General features: G+C 37.2%; 1 protein-coding gene across 1 annotated transcript in view; it reads left to right on the plus strand.

Moving 5' to 3' along the window:
* Positions 1 to 22,129, plus strand: part of LOC131684691 (uncharacterized) — a 49,939-nt gene that overhangs the window by 20,910 nt on the left and 6,900 nt on the right. The window contains exon 2 of the mRNA XM_058967783.1: positions 17,063 to 17,175. Coding sequence (XP_058823766.1) covers positions 17,063 to 17,175 — 113 coding nt within the window. The remainder of the gene's footprint in view (positions 1 to 17,062; positions 17,176 to 22,129) is intronic.

Raw genomic sequence — 22,129 nt, forward strand, 5'->3', positions numbered from 1 at the left:
TTCTTTGCCACCTCACGTATTCAGTTCTGTCTACGGTAGGGTTATAGCGCACATGCCCACTCGCACCTTCTCATTTCGCTTCTACTGCATAAGACGGTAGTACCCAGTCGATGCCGGAATACAAATTAAATGTCATCAAAAGACGCATGAAATAGAGCATGAAATAGTAGCTTGTGAACACTGGGAAGTATTCACCATTTGATGACCAACCTTCGAAGTTTCTATTTCGAAATTTTGTGATGTTAACCGTAAGATATATTCCATTTTAAAACTCTATGAAGATATTGAAGATATTCTTTATTTTTTTCTTATTTTTAGAATGGAATGGTAACCGCTGAACTGTTTTTGTTTGTGAACTTTCAAGATTTTATCAAATTTACATTATATTGAAGCATTTTCGAAAAATCAACAATTTTCATCAAACCCCCCCCCCCCCCCAAACCAAAATTCCTGGCTACGCCACTGATTGAATCATATATACATTAGGGTGAGACAAAAAATAGATTCCAGCTCCGAGCAACTTTTTGGGTACCATTTGGGTCCTAGAACATCTGGGCAAATTTTTAGCTTGATCCCCGAAACTATATTTTTGCGCCCGTCGTTTAAAGTTTACATGGGATTTTATATGGAAAATTAACTTTCACAAAAAAATTCCTCCAGGAGTCGCCCATTGCATCCTAAAAATAAACCGTTATGTGGCTTTTGTAGGAAATTTAACAAAGAAACAAAGTCTCGAAAACTACGAAACGATCTGACGCTTGAGAAAAAAGTTATTAAGCTGAAACCAATTGATGGTCTGACGATTGATAAAATATTCATTTTTTCTAGCACCACTGTTGTTGGTTGTCCAATTATATGCAATTTTGTTTTGGTCTTCTCTTAATGTGTCTAAATCAATTATCTATACTGTTTGGCCACTTCGTAAGGGTTTTGAGGGATAAATTGAGGCTTTTTTGTATATAATTAGAAAAAGTAAAAAACTTTGTATATAATTCGATAGTCAGCAGCAGTGATGCTATGAAAAGTGAAATTTTCATCAATCATCAGGGCATCAATCGGTTTTTCTTAATAACTTTTTCCACAAGCATCAGATCGTTTCATGGTCTTCTAGACATTATTTCCTTGACAAAATTCCTATAAAAATCAGACATCTATTTATTTTTAGGAGGTAACGGGCGACTCTTGGAAGAATTAATTTGCAAAAGACGTTTTCCCCATACGAAATCCCATATAAACTTTAAACCGTGGGCGCAAAAATATAGTTTCACCGATCGAACTAAAAATTTGCAGAGTTGTTCTGGGAGCTAAATGGGACCCAAAAAGTTACTCGGAGCGAAATTTAATTTTTTTCATATAACCATGTCCCACTCTAATATACATACTTCTGCGTTCCAGATATTTTTGACAGGTAGGGTAGACACTTCCTAATCTATCTCCGTCGCTCATTTTATGATGACTTAAAGCTACTAGTAGAATCATCTAATCTTCAGATTGAAATATGTCACTGGCAAGACATGCTAATATAGGAATAAGTGGAGTCACCCAAACGTCGATGCGACTTTTTAAAAGTTGTGGAGAAAATCCGCCGTGTCCAGGATTGAAAGGCGATTTAAACCAAGAAGAAGCTCAGCTATTAATCGTTTCATCAACATCAATAGCGCCCAGATTTTGGTCCACGTCCAGAACCGGGTCGATTTGTTTCCGTTCAGATCAGAATGAATCAAACGAAGAATTATTTTTGCCTTGGAAGAGAAAAACCAGGACAAATCATCAAGCATTTCCCTCCTAGGACCAGGACACCAGGACAGTCTATCAAAAACCAGGACATGTCCTGGGAAACCAAGACGTCAAGTCATCCTATGCTTGGGGCAGGATAGGTGAGCCGTTTGGGGGCACTATACTGCCCATGTAAGCATAAGAGTCCCATATGGATTTTTATCGAAAATGAGATATCTCTTGGATTGTATACTGTAACACCACTGAATCATAATTCACGAATAAGATTACCAGGTTTGTTCAGAAAATATCGATAAAAATACCACAACATGGTTGTCCCATCCATAAGGCTCAATGGAAAATGTAAATCTTGAACAGCGTTTTTCTCGGCTTGCTGTTTTTCAATATGGGACTCTTATGCATATATGGGCAATATAGGTCACTACTATAAATGTAAAGTGTCAGGCAATCAAATTCAATTGAAGACTTTAAGCCATTTCCCAAAGATCCACTACGCAAACCAACGAAATGATGGGGGGAGTGGCTTCATGGGGGGACTTGAGAGGAGGGAGGTTTCGCGAAGGGCTGAGTATAACGCGGAGGGAGGGGGCAACTCCTCACCGCATACCCCTAGCTACGCCCCTGGTAAAATTCCGAAAACTTATATAAGTCAAAAAAAATTAGGTTGACGATTTTTAGAGTGATTGCATAACCATTCTATATGAGAGAGGCAAAAATGTGGCAAGTCCAAAAAAGTCAATTTTCGTCACAATTTTTTTTTTCTATATTTCATCAAATCTCAACGTTTTATGCATTTTAAAGCCAGCTTTCCGACTGCCATGCAGGAATTGGCAGTCTGTGTGGATGATGGAGAGCTGGTGGTGTGTCGAGGAGTGGTGCTGTAACCCTGCTGAAGGAACGAATTACTAAATAGTTCAATTAGAGTGGGTGCTATGCATATAAAAACCCCTCCCCGAAGTAATGCCGTTAGGTAGTGCTGGGGAGGAATCAGGTTCTGGGTAGAGCTTCCATTTCCCGACGGTTTATAGCTTCCCGGGATTCGGGAAATAAAGAATAAATTTCCCGGGAAATCCCGGGATCTCGGAAATACAGAAGGAAAATGAAAAGATGAATGATTTTCTTGAAAACAAAAGAATAAATTGAAAAGTTTTCAAACCCGTTTGATTGCATGTATATCTGTCCTAAAAGCAGTTGTCAGAAGATGGTGATTTGGTGGCCTACACATCATTCAATCATTCGATAACTCGTCAATAAGTTTACGCAACATGAACTTCTTTGATGATTTTTCTAGGCCATATGTATAACCTAAATTTTGGTAATTACGATTACGATTGGGACTAAACGCAGCTGCTGGAGTTACTGTCCAAAATTGGAATTCGTTGTTCTGATACGATGGACTGTGATCAATTCAATGCAAAGCACCTTCTTTGGTAATCTTGAATGATAATATTGAGCTGCTTCAGAGTAGTGTGCAGTTATTTCCAATCAAATGAAGAAATGTGATATATGGTATCCATTTCAGTCACAGTAGGATCATCGGTTGCAGAGATATCGTGCGCATTACTAACGCTACAAACTGCATTCACTGCTCACTCCAAATGTTTTCCGGTAAAAATGTTTTCTACTGAATTTCTTTCGCAGAACCTAAGCCTTTTGGAATAAATTAAAAAAAAAATTTCCGGGGTTCCTGAATCCCGGGAATGAGAAAACACAATTTCCCGGGAATCGGGAGTCCCGGAAAATCCAAAATTCCCGGAATGGAAGCTCTAGTTCTGGGCAAGAGCAGTGGATTTTATCGGGTCGGGTGATTGCAGCCCAAACCCGTTCCTGAGACATTGGGGTTTTTGTACATTTTTTCCCGTCTTATACACACACAGACATTTTCCGATCTCCACGAACTGATTCGAATGGCATATGACACACGGCCGGGATTAGGTTGCCGATTTTCAGAGTGAAAATGAGAAAGGCAAAAAACGAACAATCGCCGCAGCCAGAATTTTTTTTAAATATCTGCAGTATTCATACTCTTCGAAAAAAGTAGAACTGCTGTTTTTCTAGGCTTGTCCATCGTTTTGTTTAAATTGGAAGAAAGTGATCTATCGTACCCCCAGATTTTAAACGCGCCGAAAAAAGTACCTTCGCCTTAATAGATTTAGCTAGAAGAATATTGAGCCAAGCATAAAACCATTATTGCCAAAACGTTGCCTTTCCAACGAGTGCTCGTTCGTCAAAATCAAAAAAAAATACCATCGCACGAGCTCGCCAAAGAAAACTGGCCTACTTGACCCCACTCTACTCTACTGTGTGCCTACATTAAAATGCGCGTAAATGTTCATTGAAGTAAATCAACTCTGTTATGCCCATGTTGTTCCTATATGATATGTTTAATCAGTTATAATTTTTTTTTTAAGTGGGATCTTCCCACAAAAATAAATGAGGATTGTAATTGGGACTATTACTTTTCATTTGAGCCTTTACAGTTATAGAGCAAGGTGGAGCAAATCCGACCATGTAGGTAAACACGACCCCATTCTGTTGCCTGTTATTGGTGACATGACAGTATTTTACTAGTCTACACCCAAAACGTACCCGGTAAGAATCGCTTACATTGATGCAATAAATACGAACGAAAATTGCAAGCGTAGTGTACGTTAGGGACCATTCATAAATTACGTAACGCGTTTAGGAGGAGAGGGGGTACAACAAGTTGTGACATGTTGTGACATATGGGAGAGAATGCTAGATCTACATGTTTTTACTGAACAAAAAATTGTTTTCGAAGAATTTGTTACGTAATAGGGGAGGGAAGGATAGAGAAATTTGTGAAATTTTGTTACATGGGGGGAGGGGCAGTCAATTTTGGGCAATTTTCGCGTTACGTAATTTATAAATGGTCCTTAGGCATAATGGACGATTGGTATAATCCAACTAAAGCACAGCGGACGTTAGGCATAATTTAAAAATAGAGATTTTAGCCTCAGGCTCGTTTTTCGGGTATGAAAAATCAACACTACATTAACATAACATTAACTAGAGACTGCAAAACAAAAAAACACAATGAAAGCTTTTTTACCCTGATTAGCATAAAATTACATGCTATTTTTTGTAATGTAAAGGGTAGGTTGGCTTTCTTTATTTAAGTGAATAGTTTTTGTTCAAACATATATCAAGCCTACATTATTGAATTACGTGTTACTATGTTTTTAATTGCCACAAGGTTCTACTGTATCGATTTTGTTGGCTATTTTCGGCAAATTTGAGACTAAGAGAAACGAAAGCAATGGAATTGAAAGACGGATAGGTATTCTAGAGCGAATCAGTTATAAACTTAGAACGCAAAACTAGGACTAGGCAGGCTCATATGGACATGGTCGAAAGGAAATGTGAAGAATTCTTTGCCTTCTGCTAAGTAGAAGTTGGGCGTTGCACCCAAGTCTACCGCATAGTCTATGGTAGAACATAATTCATCATCATCGCCGGCAGCCGGCGTCGGCGGTAAAACATGATGATGAGTTATGTTCTACCATAGATTATGCGGTAGACTTGGGTGCAACACCCAACTCCTACTTAGCAGAAGGCAAAGAATTCTTCACATTTCCTTTCGACCATGTCCATATGACCCTGCCTAGTCCTAGTTTTCCGTTCTAAGTTTATAACTGATTCGCTCTAGAATACCTATCCGTCTTTCAATTCCATTGCTTTCGTTTCTCTTAGTTTCAAATTTGCCGAAAATAGCCAACAAAATCGATACATTATTGAATTACGCGGCGAATTGAACTACCGAGACAATTGTAACCTAATTCTGAGGAATAGTATACAATAATGAACGAGAACTATTTTTTAAAACCCACGAGAACTTGCAATGACCACTTTTTAATTAAATTGACTAAAGTAGTTAGTGGTTGACGATGTTCCATCGTTTTTGAAACAGGTAGCAAAGAATGACCTTAGCATCAAGACGATTCCCCGAAATATAGATTTACTCGTCTCTAAAACCGCCAAAAATTTAGGGAACCTGGGAAAAATTTAGATCTATGAGCATGTTTATTCATTTTTATATTGTTTTTGTTGATATTTTTGACAGTTGCCATATCAGATAAGTGATGTTTGTTTCATTGTATTAAAATAATGCTTAATACTAAAAATTTGCAATTGATATTTAATTATAAGTACTTCCCCTACATGCCTTTGTAGCGAGTAGTTGCAAACTTGAACTATACGAACTGAAAACTAACTTTATCGTATAGTATTACTCTTTAATGGGACATGTTACCACCCGATCCAACTCTTTAATATAGGTGCCCATCGACGAACGATTGAAAAATATGCTGATTTCCATGCTATCAAAATTCGCGTGTGTAGTTATGATAATTGGAGCGCATTAAATTAAACAATACATAAGTGCCTGACACGATCGACCTTGTGTATCAAGCATACAACAGACGAACCATGAATAGTTTTTTATGCTAACTACTAGAAATAAAAGCAAGTCTGCAAACAAGAACGGAAAGAAGCAAATTACTGAGTGTGTACGAAATCTAAATAATGAAAACAACTAATATAATGAACCTGATTCAATGGATTAAAAGCAAACTAATAAATATGACAATAAGTCATTTATTTTTTGTACTGTTATGACTTTCGCAAATTGGTTACTGGCTTTCGAATTATCAATTGTCTTTATACATGATTCAACAGCCATTATTCCGCTGCGACAAGACCATGCGCATCTACCACGTAAATTAAACACCTTATTGATGTGGTCCGTAGTTGATCAAACAAGCACTAAATAATCAAGAAAATTGGTCACCCGGCAGATGCGTCTTTTCCTTCAAGCCCATCAAATAAATGAACATTCAAAATTACATGCGTCAAAACATTTACATTTTTGAAGATAATAAAATGTAGACTACTGTTATTTGCAATAGAATAAGATCAGATAAAAATTAATCACATAACCAAGGTAATATTCATAGATAGCGCTGTTGACGAATTTCTATATAAAAATTGGTGACAAGGGACGCGTACGAATATAGCTGACCACGACCCGAAAGCTAATCGGTCATGATGAAGTAAGAACTCAGAAATACCAAGGGTAAGATAAAGAATGTACATAATATGCTTATAAAGTAAATAAAAATTAAGAATAGAATAACTGATACGACTGTACAATCTCTTATGAGAGGATGAAGAGAAAGTGTTGAGAATTTCACCAAACAACGTCCAATAATTGATGTGATTCGTGCAAGCTGTGCTTAGGACATGTTCAAAAATTCGCCGCAGATTTTATTTTTATAGGATCAACTGAAGAAACTTGGTAGTACATGCACTGTGCTGCAATAAGGTCGTACTCGGCCGTAAAAATGAGAAAATGTAAAAAATACATTGACCTAATTTGATCAGAATTTGACCCCAACTATATCACTACTAAACGTGGTAATTGTTGATTAGGTGCAATGAGTAAAGGTCATGTCGATCAGCTTTCAAGTATCAAATTCAAGTGCAGGAACAAAGTTTCACTCGGATAACAATTATAGAAATGCTGCATGTACTGCCATATTGAGTGACCGTCAAACAGCGCTTTTACCTGACCTGATCTAACCCGACTGTAACCATAAATCATGCATTGCAATAAACCAACAGAAAGCGTGGTTTACCGTCCCGAAACGGTCTATTGTTGAAATAAACCCAACGAGCTTCACTCATTAACAAGGCTCACAAAATCACTTAACCAAGTGCAATAATAAGCATGATAATTGCGCAATACAAACATATGCTCAGTTTCACAATCTGTCATCACCAAGAACCGCAACCGAAAAGCGCGTATTACCAGCAACTTACGGTCAAGGAACTGCTGCTCATGCGAGAACAAACGTACCGGGTAGGTACTCATTCCGTTGTTTCTCTAATTGGTTATTCTATGCCGGTTCCGTTTCGCGTTAGTGCACCACAGCCACACACGCATACCTGCTGACCGCATGTCAGTTTATGAAAACATGCTTAAAATATGCCGTGTTATGCCGTTTTGTTTTCTGGTGGCACTAAGCTGCTCGCTAAGTCGCTGAATGTACGAAAAGTCATGAAGAGAGATATAAACTGCTAATTGTGCAAATGATATTAATGATACAGTTTCGAGAGAAAGGCCAAGTTCATGGCCAGGTGGGGAAGAAGAATTAAATTTATGTAGCCTTTTATTTTTTTTAAATCTTGTATCCAAAATGTCTCGTGAAAGACTCTGCTATAGGCCTATTTGCACAACTTGTGTAAGACTGATAACCTTTTCGTAAGTATTCATAACCTGGCTCATATTAGAAGTCGAAAAAGACATCCTGAAAATCAAAATACATTGGCTCAATTTGCAAATTCCCCACGTAGTTCGAAGATTAAACGGCACGAATCAAAACTTATATGGATGTTTTGTACAATAATAATGAACTGTATGGTTATTCGGATTCAATGCGGGACATTTTCCGGGACGTTTACCATGCGGGACAAGACCTTGAAATCCGTGACTGTCCCATTTAATCCGGGACGTCTGGTCACTTTAAGTTGAACGAAGTTTGTGGCACCGTGCGAGTGAGTTCCCTGTGGGAACACTCCATGCTTTAGTATCGCATACGAGCACTTTATCACGGCTCTCGTTGATCTCGAGATTGACGCAAAATGCACAGAGTTTCAAATTCCTCTAATCTCCCTTACGCGCATGGTTACGAAATTTGAAACTCTTTTATATGCATTAAGTTGGTTTAAATACAAACCCAAATGTATTTTAGAAGTATATCCAGAATCGTAGTAATAAAAAACTATCTAAAAACGCAATAAATATAAAGACTGCTGTAAAAATCACGATTGCGTCAACTGAACGATATACGAAAATAGTGACCAACTTATTGAAATAATACATAATAAATAAAATAAATAATAATATTAAATACGCCTAAAACATTAAATTTGGGTCAATAATATCTTCGGAGGACTTTGTCGACATTACAAACCCTTTCATATGGTGTTATTATTTTAATGATTAAGGTATATTTACCAACTTTCTTGTAAATGCATATATTAAAATTATTAAGTTGTAGAGCAAGCTTTTGTTAACAACTTTGCTAAAGACACAATGCCTTCATCTTTAATATCTTCAACATTATTGCCGGTTGTTTGTGTATTGATCCAATTTATTAATATAACTTTTGAAATTTCATTTTGACAAATTTGTTATGTTCAGTAAAAAGCTTTCAATTATCAAAATAGAAAAGTTTCTATATTACAATAATTGCTTATCTCGTGTATTTTCAAAGTAATCTGGCAATTTTGGAAAAATACAGTGTTTTAAATGGCGATAACGTTAACGGGAAAATGGCTGAGTTTACGTCAATAGTGTTTTCGGACTACTCATCAAAAATAGAAAGGTTTGTCATTTGCTGCTATGATTTTCGTAATTAATCCTCCTATAAGTGAGATTTTTCAACTAATTTTTTTTTGGTGAAAAAAGTTATCTAACGTCTTTAAAAAAGTTGTGGAAATTGCTTTCAAGAATATCATTGCTGAATACACGAAGTTATAGCTCGTTGTATTTGGATGGCCCTCAAAAATATTTTTTTAAATATCTTTCTAAATATTTTTCCTACGGGTTTAATATATTCTACGAATTTATTTTGAACGTCAAAACATACAATTTTTAATTACGCATATTTTTTCTTATCTCGCGTATTTTCGAAGATATTGGACATTTAAAAAGAAACAATAGTTTTTTCAAAACATCTATTGGAGACAACGAGAGACAAGTGAACTATATTGAGTTTTATAGTGTTGATGTAGCGTATCTAATTGCAATCCGTGCAAATGATATTGCTTTTAAAACTATTACTTATTTTACCAAAAAATACCCAATAACTTCTAAGTCGCAAGAGATTGACCGATAATCTCTTCTGGAAAAATATGTATCTTAATAAGATGAGCAACTTTCTGAAGTATGCTGATGTTTTGTTTATGATATTTAAGACGTTTTGTCGAATAAAAACTTTTAAGGGGTCAGTCACAAACAACGGTTAATAACTTCGAGCTTACTAAAAATAGAAATTTTTGGTGTTCAGTAAAGATGTTCGCAAAACAAGTTCTTTGACTTTTCTGAAGACTTCTTCTTGTATGTATATTTTGACAAAAATTGTAGCAATTATCTAACTTCAAGAGGGAATAATCAATATAACTATAGCATCAAAATAAAGGTCTTGGATAATTATAAAACATCCCAGGAGACACAATTGCTGTAAGCTTTACCGTTTTCGCGTGAATAATTTTTAGCACGGTTTTGGCGAAAAAAACACTGTAGAGTGGTGCGATCTGTGTTGATGATTTTCGGATCTTAGTCACGATTTTAGTATTTTTTCACGCTATCGTGATATTTCAGTCACAAGTAAAGCGATTTGTGTTCATGATTTCAGAATCTTAGTCACGATTTTTGATATTTTAGTCATGAGAATTGTGATGTTTTATTCTTAAGTTTACTTTCAAACTTGACACATAGAGTAATGTAACTCATGATCATTATATCAACAATTTTAAAACGGGGTATCACCGAGGTAAGTTTGATCAAATGAGACTTTTTTCAGTAATATACGAAAAGATGGTTTCCTCCAACAAAATCATCGAAATAAAAAAAAAACAAAACCATATTCTAAACATGTTCGGCATCTATCAGTAAGGATTATTTTGTCTTTTCATGTACTATTTATGAGCACAAATTTAAATTGAGAATGATACAATTCTCATGTATCATTTCAATCTGTTCAAACAATACCTTGTATATTAATGAAATCAGTCAACTTCAACTAAACCGATAATTTTTATAGAAATCGTAAATATTTTTGTCCAATAATTCAGTTGAAAAATCCGAGATTTTTTATGTTAACTATTTTATTTCGAATATTTTTCTAAAAAAGTTCGATAAAAGCCAACTGTATCCTTCTAGGCAATTTTGTTCTCGTTCGAGACGTCACAATATCGGGCCATGAACTTACTTACACAAAATTTCAAGCGTTACCTCTCAATTCGATAGACATATTTTATTGATCAAAGTTACCCCAAAAAGATCGAATGAATAACAATTTTTTTTATTTTTATAGTAAAACAAAATGAAATGCCCAACTATTTGAACATTATCCAATGTAAAATTCAAACAGTTCCATCTATTGAAGTTAAGATAGTTATTCAAAAATCTTTCGAAAAAGTGATTATTGTTCCCCCGTTCGTCTTATCATATGCTATTTTTTAATTACTAGCTGATTTTTTACTCGGAGTAACGTGACATTATGAACTGGATCATAAAACGGTGACTAATGTGCGGTATCCTGTTTTGTGAACTATATCACAGATACGATTTGTGGCTATATTTTGTATATTTGGTTCTCAGCGCAGGATACCGCTATTCGTATTCTTGGGTGATTTTTCAAGATAACTGAGTCTTATCAACAAAACGTAATTATTAGGCCTAACACAGTGGCGATTGACTTCAGGTCTTTTCGCATAAGGCCAAGTAATCGTGATGTGGAACAGCTGCTGAAGGTGAAAATGCAGCTTCGGTTTTCGGAAGTCACCTCCATACAGTTTGAACACGTCAGGCATGCGGTGCTGATAACCTTCAACAAATTAACCCAGGCGAAAAGATTTATTTCGCAGAACAACTTAAAACATGTGCTTGTTTGTGACAACGCTGAAATCAAGATCCCTATATACATGGATAATGGGAATATTGAAGTTAAATTACATGATTTATCTCCACTTACTTGCAAAGTGGCAATTAAAAAAATCATTTCGAATTTCGGAGCAGTGGAATCTATTACGAAGGACACATGGAGAAACTACTTCCCAGGTATTTCAAATTGTGTCCTTGTCGTGAGAATGTGGGTAGACCTACCCATTCCTCCCTACCTTACCCTCCAGTACAACACAGAAGGGGGTGATACCATTACACAGCGAACTCTTTGTACATATCAAGAACAAACGAATACGTGCCAATTCTGTGAACAAACGACACACTATGGACACTACGGAAACCGCTGAGGAAGGCTCACCTGCAGAAAGAAATGCCAACATCCAAGCTCCAATATCTTCACCTAAACCTCAAACGGTTGCCAAATTTGTGGCTGCTGTTCAGGCAATAATGACAACTGTAAAAGCAGCGTCAAGTACTTCAAACTTAACAACTAATACCACCAGTGAAGAAACTACCACCAAGGATGGAGTGTTTACATTCGTGACCCGCAAGGGCAAGAAGCCAGGAAGAACATCTGATCGCGAGTATCAATGCAGTAATCATGATGCTGATACGGGTGTAAACGACAACGAGAGAGACATCGATAACCCCGAAATTGGCGAGAGTAGGAACATCTTCCCGAGGCGAAAAAAGATCTCCGCTCGCAATTGGAAGTTGCGTGCACGGGATTATTTTTATTTTTACATCTTGTAAATATATAAAAGACACATGTCTCCTCTAAGCTAACGCATTCAGTCGTGTCAAATAAACGAATTAAAAAAATGCTGCTAAATCTATGAATAAAATCAGGAGTCAACTTTTGGATTAATAAATAATGTTAATAAAGTTTGAAACTAGTTCACGTACAGAAATCAATTTGGTAATGAACAGGAATGCCATTATGCCAGATTTTTTTGGCACAGCTGGAGTTTTTTGGCAAACTTCCAGAAAAAATATAAACTTCTCATTCTGCCAGATTTTTAAATTGTAGAATTTGCTACAAATAAACTTTTTAGAAATTTAAGTCATTTTTCCCCAAATTTAACAAAAATCGTTTGTTAAACGTTATATGAAGACTAAAATGTATGTCAAATTTCGATGACATTGAGGTCGCTGTCAAGCGATAGCCATTTTTAGTTGATCTGACAGATTTTCTTTGAAAAATGGTGGCAACCCTGGTAACATGGAAACAATTTTGTACGGATAATGTTTCATCTTTGATCGATTTTTACGTACGATTTTTACGTGATCTTTGGACCAATTAACCAATTTTCTAGGGAAAACTTTCAAAGAAATTCCAACAATGCACAGTGGGCAAAAAGCGACCCCCAGAGGCACTTAATTAGTCGCCGCGGGATTCCTATCATAATTTATATATGAAAAGTTGCGGAATTTGATAAGAAATCAAACGCAACTGGTTTGTTTTACTGCTTGCATCTGTGGCCAGAGTCACGGGGGTTTGAGTACCCGGAGTATTCCGGTATTAGACAAAAAGTGATTCCCAGAGGCACTCAATTAGTCGCCGCGGGATTTCTATCATAATTTATATATAAAAAGTTGCGGAATTTGATAAGAAATCAAACGCAATTGGTTTGGTCTACTGCACGCATCTGTGGCCAGAGTCACGAGGGATTGAGTACCCGGAGTATTCCGGTATTAGATAAAAAGTGATTCCCAGAGGCACTTAATTAGTCGTCGCGGGATTCCTATCATACATTATAAATGAAAAGTTGCGGAATTTAATAAGAAATCAAACGCAATTGGTTTGGTCCACTGCACGCATCTGTGGCCAAAGTTACGAGTGTTTGAGTACCCGGAGTATTCCGGTATTAGACAAAAAGTGATTCCCAGAGGCACTCAATTAGTTGCCGCGGGATTCCTATTATGATTTATATATGAAAAGTTGCGGAATTTGATAAGAAATCTAACGCAACTGATCCACTGCACGCATCTGTGACCAGAGTCAAAGGGGTTTTAGTATCTGAAGAATTCCTGGTATTAGGGTAAAGTAGTAAAACTGCCAAAATATTCGACTTTATTCGTTTTCATTTTAGTTTTGGGGATGTTATTTATGGAATTTAAGGGAGTGTGGTAATAGGAGAGTGTAGTGTATTTGGGTATCTTCGTGAGGAATGAACTAAATTTGGAGTAAGTTGATTTCTTTTCCGATAGAATTCAATAAAAAAGTATTTTTTCGCTGCTATTTTCCATGAGGGCAGTAGTATGGTTTTTACACATAAAGGTGTCTCAGAAAAAAATTTTTGGCTATTTTTTTTCTGAAAATGAAGCCATATTATATTATAGACATCACGCTTCGGTAATTATAATAACGTGACATTGATCGTCGGGGTGATTTTGATCACTCGAAACTTTTTTCGTAGATTACATATTTAGCTAGAATAGTCTACCTAATCATTCAAATTTGTAATGAGTTTTACTATAAAGTAGTGATTTATTATACTTTTTGAGTACATTATTCGATTTATTAGTACAAAGTATGCAAAAATCTTAACTTTTACTTTATCTTATTTTGACGAAGTTTCTAAAAGCATCTATTTTTTATACAACAAATAAATCTTAGATTTTAGCTAGAATAGTAAATTCCAAACGAGTTTTTATTTTTCTTTGGTATCGCCATGTGCCAAATCGATTTTTGAGAGCTTGCTTAATTTTAGAAAAATGTTTTGTAAAACTAGTTAGCAACTATTTCAAATTATTTCAAGCTAAAATTCTCAAATTTTTTTATGTGCAATACTCCAATATGTTAAAATGGATGAAAATCTTTGTTAATTGATAAACCGCTGAAATAAAACAAATTTAGCAGTTAAATAAGTTTTTAGATACTTTTATTCTAGTTAGACCCGATTTACACGATTTTTGGTCATTTGAATTTTACAGTATAGTGAAATGCTGTATACAATGCCAATTAACATCTATTTAACAATGGGTATCGATTTAAAATTAGTTTAAACAAACATTTGAATGAAAAACATTGACATCAAGAACTTAATGTGGGTGAATATACAGGTTATCAAAGCCACCCCGGAATATGAAAACGGACTTCAAATTTTAAGGTTTTTTGAAAAAATAGTAGTAAGCAGAGAATTTCAGGTGAAACCATCCAATCATGTACTTCGTACATAAGTACATGGTTTAAAAATATTAAACTTGAAAAAATGTATATGTAATGATTACTTCGAAAAGTGATCAATGTCACCCCGGGTTACGGTACTATCGGAAAAGAAATTAAATTACTCAAAATTTAGATTGTTTTTCACCAAGATTGTTAACACCTAGAAACTGAAATAAAAACGAACAAAGTCGTATATTTTGGCAGTTTTACTACTTTACTCTAATACCAGAAATTCTTCGGACACTAAAATTCCCGTGACTCTGGCCACAGATGTGTGCAGTAGACCAAACCAGTTGCGTTAGATTTCTTATCAAATTCCGCAACTTTTCATATATAAATCATGATATAAATCCCGCGGCGACAAATTGAGTGCCTCTGGGAATCACATTTTGTCTAATACCGGAATACTCCGGGTACTCAAACACTCGTGACTTTGGCCACAGATGCGTGCAATGAACCGAACCAATTGCGTTTGATTTCTTATCAAATTTCGCAACTTTTCATATATAAATTATGATAGAAATCCCGCGGCGACTAATTGAGTGCCTCTAGGAATCACTTTTGGTCTAATACCGGAATACTCTGATTACAAAAATCCCCGTGACTCTGGTCGCAGATGCGTGCAATGAACCGAACCAATTGCGTTTGATTTTTTATCAAATTCCGCAACTTTTCATGTATAAATTATGATAGGAATATCGCGGTGACTAATTAAGTGCCTCTGGGAATCACATTTTGTCTAATACCGGAATACTCCGGGTACTCAAACCCCCGTGACTCTGGCCACAGATGCGTGCAGTGGACCAAACTAGGTGCGTTTGATTTCTTATCAAATTCCGCAACTTTTCATATATAAATTATTATAGAAATCCCGCGGCAACTAATTTAGTGCCTCTGGAAATCACTTTTTGCCTAATACCGGGAGTTCTCCGGGTACTCAAACCCCCCTAGCTCTGGCCAAAGATGCGTGCAGTGGACCAAACTAGGTGCGTTTGATTTCTTATCAAATTATGCAACTTTTCATATATAAATTATGATAGGAATCCCGCGGCGACTAATTGAGTGCCTCTGGGAATCACTTTTTGTCTAATACCAGAATACTCCGGGTACTCAAACCCCCGTGACTCTGGCCACAGATGCGTGCAGTGGACCCACTGTGCAATGGCTCGAAGTTTTCAGCTGATTTCAATGTTCGAATAATACTACAGGGGTTGCACAAAACAAGATTTTTTTTCCAATTTTTTGAATTGAATTGATACTGTTGTTTCTCTCTAGAGTGGGTTTATCATCAGTATCTAACTGAAGTTGACTCACTTGTTGCTATATTTAAAAACATCTTTCACAGTCTTTCTATGAATCATATGAAACATTCAAATATTCATCATTTCTCAGCGTTTTGCCGAAACAACAATGCTTGCGATTGAAGTACTCCGAATGACAAGGTCTTTGATATCTGCTATTCAAAACACTTCGTTTGAAGATCGGTGATTCTTTTTTACTTTTAGCGATTACGTCATATGATCTCACGACAATACAAACTGGATCCACTGCCAACTGTGAATTTCTACCCGGTAATTCCCAGCTGCCTTCTAAACTTCATTCTAATTAACCTCAGTGAAGACATGCTTAAACCGAGGCGTAAAAAAGCATCGCCTCTAAAGCTCTATAAAAATTAAAACCTCTTCTCACCACTTCTATTGGTAAGGAACTTGAAGCAAAAACATCCGATCATTTTCCTTTCTCGTAAGTTCCATATACCTCGAGAATAGTGAGACGTTGGGCCTCTGAGACCTCTTGCCGTTTTGAGGTTTAAATCTAAGCAAGTCCGAGCAAGAAAAAATACCGTCTTCTCCATGTGCACGGGTTAGCAAACTCGAGTTAGGCAATCATATCAAATAAGTCAACTGGATGCTCTTGAGATGTGTAGTCGGTTGCGCGATGTTTAGTCCATATCGTGACGGATCAATTCGTATGTCATGCACACGCAAACAGTCCATTCCGGCAGACCTTCGCGGTGTTCATATCTGTGCGGGGCGCTCTAAAAGCTTGGAACAGGCTTTCGCCAAACCGACCATATGCAATTGAAGTTCTCTAACCTAAGTGGCCTTGCCTGTGTTTGCTGGGCAAATGAAGGTTGGGCTTAGATTTTTTTCTGTTCGTACCAACTAGCAACGGCGGTTTGGGATCTCCCTCGCAGCTGATCGTCGTTGGCAGTGTGGATTCTAAATAAATACAATGTAGCGAGGTAATGATCTACCTGAGAGACAGCTGATTGAAACTGTTTACAGAGTTTGAAGTGTGTTACGGAAGCGATCAACGACCGGAACGTTGAAGATTTCCGTAGGTATTATAGGGGTGTTAAGTTTTTAGTTCTATTTATGCGTGATTTGCGTGATTTAGCCAACCTGATTAAAATTCTGTTATTTTACCTCTCGTTTCAGCTCCTTCATATGTCATGCAGTGCAAACGATCGGATCCGGAGCTAATCTCATGTCTGAAAGGTTCTCTGCATCATTTGCGGCCATACCTTGCGATGGGAATACCTGACATCAAGGTAAGTTGATGGTTGAGTATAGCAGTGACATAAAAAACGAATAAGAGCCAAATTTTTACTGAGCGATTAAATTTTATAAAATAAACCTTTTGTACATTTCAATACGTTTCCAATTTCTAAGTACTGCCACGCGCGACTCAAAAAAGTCTTCATGGAAGTGTCAATTGTATGCACAAGAATCAAAAAACATACAATCAACTAATTTTTAATGATCGAGACAATTCCAAAGTCAATCCGATCAGAATAAAAAAACTTTGTTATGAAAGAATGTAATTTTCGTCACAAATTGTGTTTCGTTGTTAGTTAAAATAACGGAAACTATACCAAGTGCAGACGGAAGATGTGGTTCCGATAGTGTTTGTTATAATCTGCTGCTCAGGTCACGGTCGTATAAGCACATTTTCACATATGAAAACTGAACAGTGCTCGAATTTAGCTGGTTGACTACTATCAAACAATAGCGCCACTTGCATTTTGACCCCGAGGCTATTTAATGTTTCCACAAGTCTGATATCGCCGGGCCCCGCACTAACTCTTCAAACTCTAACAGAAAACCCTATGATCAACCACGCCACCGGTGACATTGACAATGAACTTAGACTATATTTCGGCTGAATGGCTTGTAGTAGCACCTACTACACACGGTGGATAGCTTTTGAGACAAGGAGTTTCACCTTCTTTTCACTCACTCGCTACCGAAACCAGTTAGCCGCCACATGGCACTTGTACCGGACGACCCTGTCTGCACTTCGCGCATAAGCCATCATCAACAACTCACCGGCTGGAAAGAAAATCTCGTGCCTGACACCCAGCTGAGGAGGCTTAGCCGGCAAGCAGAATAAAAAAAGTCATACCAAACAATAACTTAAGCTGGAACCTTGGCGCGCGGGAGAGTGATTTTTGATTACCATTTTATTACTTGTACCTATACATATACGCACGTCAATACAGTGCTGATCGGATGCAAATCATGGTGAAGTCAGGAGGCCGGCTGACCGTGACCTTGGGCCAGGTTCAGGTGAAAACGTTACAAAAAGCCACATGGAATGGGTAGTAAATGTCAAAGTCACCAGAAAACAACAGTGAATCAGCACCGCGAACCGGTTGCGCGTCGACGATGATTAGTGATATTCTTCAAAGTCGTTGCTTCCCACACCGGTTCATTCCTGTTTAGCATCTTGTGACTTCAGCTTATGCCAATTGGTTGAACACTACCCAGTGATTTGAACTTCATTTTGGTTTAGTTAGTACCACTTAGGGTTGCCACTCCTCCGGGTTTGACCCAGAGACTGCGGTTTTTGGGGGCGATCTCCGAACCTCCGGGTTTTATGTTAATTTCTCCGGGGTAGGGGGGACGAATGATCGTTTATTTTTTAAAGGGACTCCCTCCATGAAAGGTTCGTCCTTTCTTACTCCATTTCGCTTAACGTTTTGTTGTAAGTAGAGTTAGTTTTTCTCATAAATGCAATAGAAAACATGCAACATAAAATACATTCTGAGTTTCTTTTTTGATGGGTTATTTATCAAAGTATAACACAAATGATCTGCTCCTGCTAGTTGTTGAGGAGCGGTATACTCTTTCGGCTATGTAAGAGTTGCTGCTTTTGGATTCTTTGGGGTGCGAGATTTTATACTTAACTAAACCAACAAATGTAAACAATTTATAGCCAAATGACACAAAACAATGGTAAGCATTATGCTTTGCCAAAATATGTGCTAAACTGTTACCCTGACTACTGGAGTACTGAAAAAACGGTATATCGTCGCTGTTGTGCTATCTTATGACAAACGCCATTTTGGGGTAAACTGAGTTAGATATGCCACATTACTTGTTTGAAAAATTTCTACAAAGTGGCGTTTTCAGAATTTAGAAATTCTACTTGGTTACTTAGATATAGCTAGAAACATGTTGAGAAATTGTGAGTTTTTTGCTTCAAATCACTATATCTAGGGATTGGCTCAAGTTATATTGAAGTTTTAGACGGTTTTATGTGTGAAAATGTCTGAGGAACACAATGGCATAAACATTTTTGAAAGAAAATTATACGAGTTGTGAGCAAAAAAAAACAGTTTTAGTTTTGAACTGGAAATAAAAGATATTTGGCAACACTGTAATCAAGAATAACAATTTTTTCTAGATTCCCTGACTCATTTCCTTTAAAATGCATTTCACCGAATGTTCATAGACCATATGAATCCAAAGATATGAATAAAAGTTAAAAAGTGATGATTTTTTCTATGGAAAATTTTCCATGCACGATTCTGACACGTCATACAAATTTTGTCATCAATACACGCCTATGACACGTGTGAGTGCGACTTTTGTTTACATTCATAGTAAAAACTCGCAACATAGTCAACCGATCTTCGTAATATTTGAGAGATTAATGCAGAATAGATAGAAGCATCAATTGACTTCTTTGGATTGTTTATACCATTTATAAGTTTCAAGATATTCAATCTCAAACTTTCAAAATCGTTTCTCAAGTATCGTGAAGTCGTTGCTGGGGGTCCGCGAAGAACAAGATATTTTCCACGTGCATATTGAAATTTCAAGTCTTGTTTCCCAACAAACTGAAAATAACATATTGCTATGCATACAAAATCGATGTTTATCTGTGGGAGTCCGCCCCCACCCAGGGTGATTTCTAAGGGGTCCGTGGTACGAAAAAGATTGAGAACCGCTGCATTAGATAATAAAAAACAAGGAAGTTATATTTTAATGGAAACGGATCGGGATCACTAAACGGTTTTACTTAGAAACTTATTTTATATATTTTTATAGCACGTTATAATTACTTTTATTACTTTTAATAAGAATTTGGGATAAAAATTTGTATTCCTTGCAGCATTATTTTTCTGCACTAAGTTTGTGAAAATCGAATTAGTCTATTCTGGGGAATCGATGACATTTTAATCCTGGATTAATTCACAAAAATATTAAAGCAATCGTACGTTGATTTGAAAATTTATAGTTTTTTTTCCTTTTAATCATATCACTCCTATTTCAGATCATCTTTCGCTAACGCATTCCAAAATCTTCTACCAGTCCGAAATCTTTTAGTTTTATTCTCTTCGTCGCATTCTAAACATTTTTTTTTTCAATCTGTTTAAAATCTTTTCCCTCGATTTGTTCAAATCAATCTGCTTTTTGTACAAATCTGCTATGCTCTTGATTTATGTTTTTCATTTACAAAAATTCTATTAGAGTCTTTAGTTTTAAGTCCCGCCGACTGCCAGCAACCGGTGCGATGTTTGCTCGATGTCTCGTACGTTGTCCTAACTAGAGATGGGCGGGTATGGGTTTTTTCGTTCCCGGACCCGACCCGAACTCGGATATTATTTTTGTAAGCTTAGTCGAACCCGACCCGTACCCGGATTTTACAGAAACACAAAACCCGAACCCAACCCGTACCCGGGCATGAAAAAGAATCCGAACCCGAACCTGACTCGTACCCGACCCGAACCCAACCCGCACCCGCAATAAAAAAAATTTAAAAACCGTGCCCGACTCGAACCCGATTGTCGATAAATTTAACCTGTTTTATTCGAAAGAGTAGGGGAGCTGGGGGCTAGTTGGCGGTGTTTTCGGATAAAAATATCCGTACCCGCCCATCTCTAGTCCTAACAAGGGGGATGCTTGTAGTCGGTTGTACTTCGGCGCTGCCTACGCAGCCCCTCCCCGTAACTCTGTTGAAGTCTTAATGGCCAAAGCAGAGTTACGATCCTGCACTTCAATCACCGCAAGCTTCGTATCTGACCGCATAAACTCACCTTTCGACGTCATCTCCAGGGCTTGCTTGATTCTACCGTCCGCTGCGCTGTAGACTTCGAGGATATACACAAACGAAATAATTCGGCGTCATTGCTTCTTCTAACGGGTTTCCAATAAAAAATGAAAATGATTTCAATACCTTTCTGAAATTAAAGTAAAGAGCCTAGAGAATTGTTCTCTAGTCTCCCTAGAAATGGGTGGCACGTTTCTTTTTGCTCGGGTACACGGACAAGCAAATAGCGATCGTGAAATCGCATTGCCGGTAGATGACGAAGAACTACCGCGGGGCGTCGTTTGTGCTGGACGACAAAAATTACTTTCCGCTCTCGAAGACCCACATTCCAGGAAATGACAACTAGTATTCCAGCGATAAGTCTGCCACACTCCCCGAAGTAAAATATAAGTTTTTGCATAAATTTAAAAAAAAAGTTATGCTGTACATCGCCATATCGGACAGAGGGATTTCAAAACCGTGATTCAAGCCGAACGGTCTGGGCATCAAACAACCAAAAGGCGTTCAAAGTGTCCCAGGAGGAATTTCTTGAGAAAATTCTTCTGCCGTTCTTAAAGGAGCATCATGCGGATGGGAAGTACGTCTTCTGGCTGGACAAGGCGTCTTACCATTACACCAAGAAGACGCTGGAGTATCTTGAGCAAAAAAAATACCGTACGTGCCGAAAGAAAGGAACCCGTCCAACTTGGCCCACTGCCATCTCTTTTAGGATTTTTTCGGCTCCCTCCGTGCTCTAGTATGCAAAAATAATAATAGTGCTCTAGTGTACAAACATCGCGCCAAGGATACGAAGCAATTAACCACCAGGATCCGGAATTGTATCCGGAAGATGGACGTCAGTGCCATCCAGCGCTCTTGTGAGAGCATCGCGACTAAGTTGCGCCGTACGGCTGACCAGGACCCCTTCTCCAATATTCATTGACTTTATTTTTAAGAACAAGCATTATGTTTTTAATAAAAAAAATACTGAATTCGTTGAAAAAACACTTTTTGTTTTTTAACTACATGACTGAAAAAATTCTCATTTTTTATTGAACACCCGTTACTTCTGGTTTCAGCAATCTGTACCTCAGAGAGCGCGAACTGCCTAAATCATCAGCTTCTACGAGTACAGTCAGCAGTACTTTATAGTTCATCGTTGATCACGGTCAACACTGTTTTGAAAG

This window comes from Topomyia yanbarensis, chromosome 2 (genome assembly GCF_030247195.1).
Source record: "Topomyia yanbarensis strain Yona2022 chromosome 2, ASM3024719v1, whole genome shotgun sequence".
Classification (NCBI taxonomy): domain Eukaryota; kingdom Metazoa; phylum Arthropoda; class Insecta; order Diptera; family Culicidae; genus Topomyia; species Topomyia yanbarensis.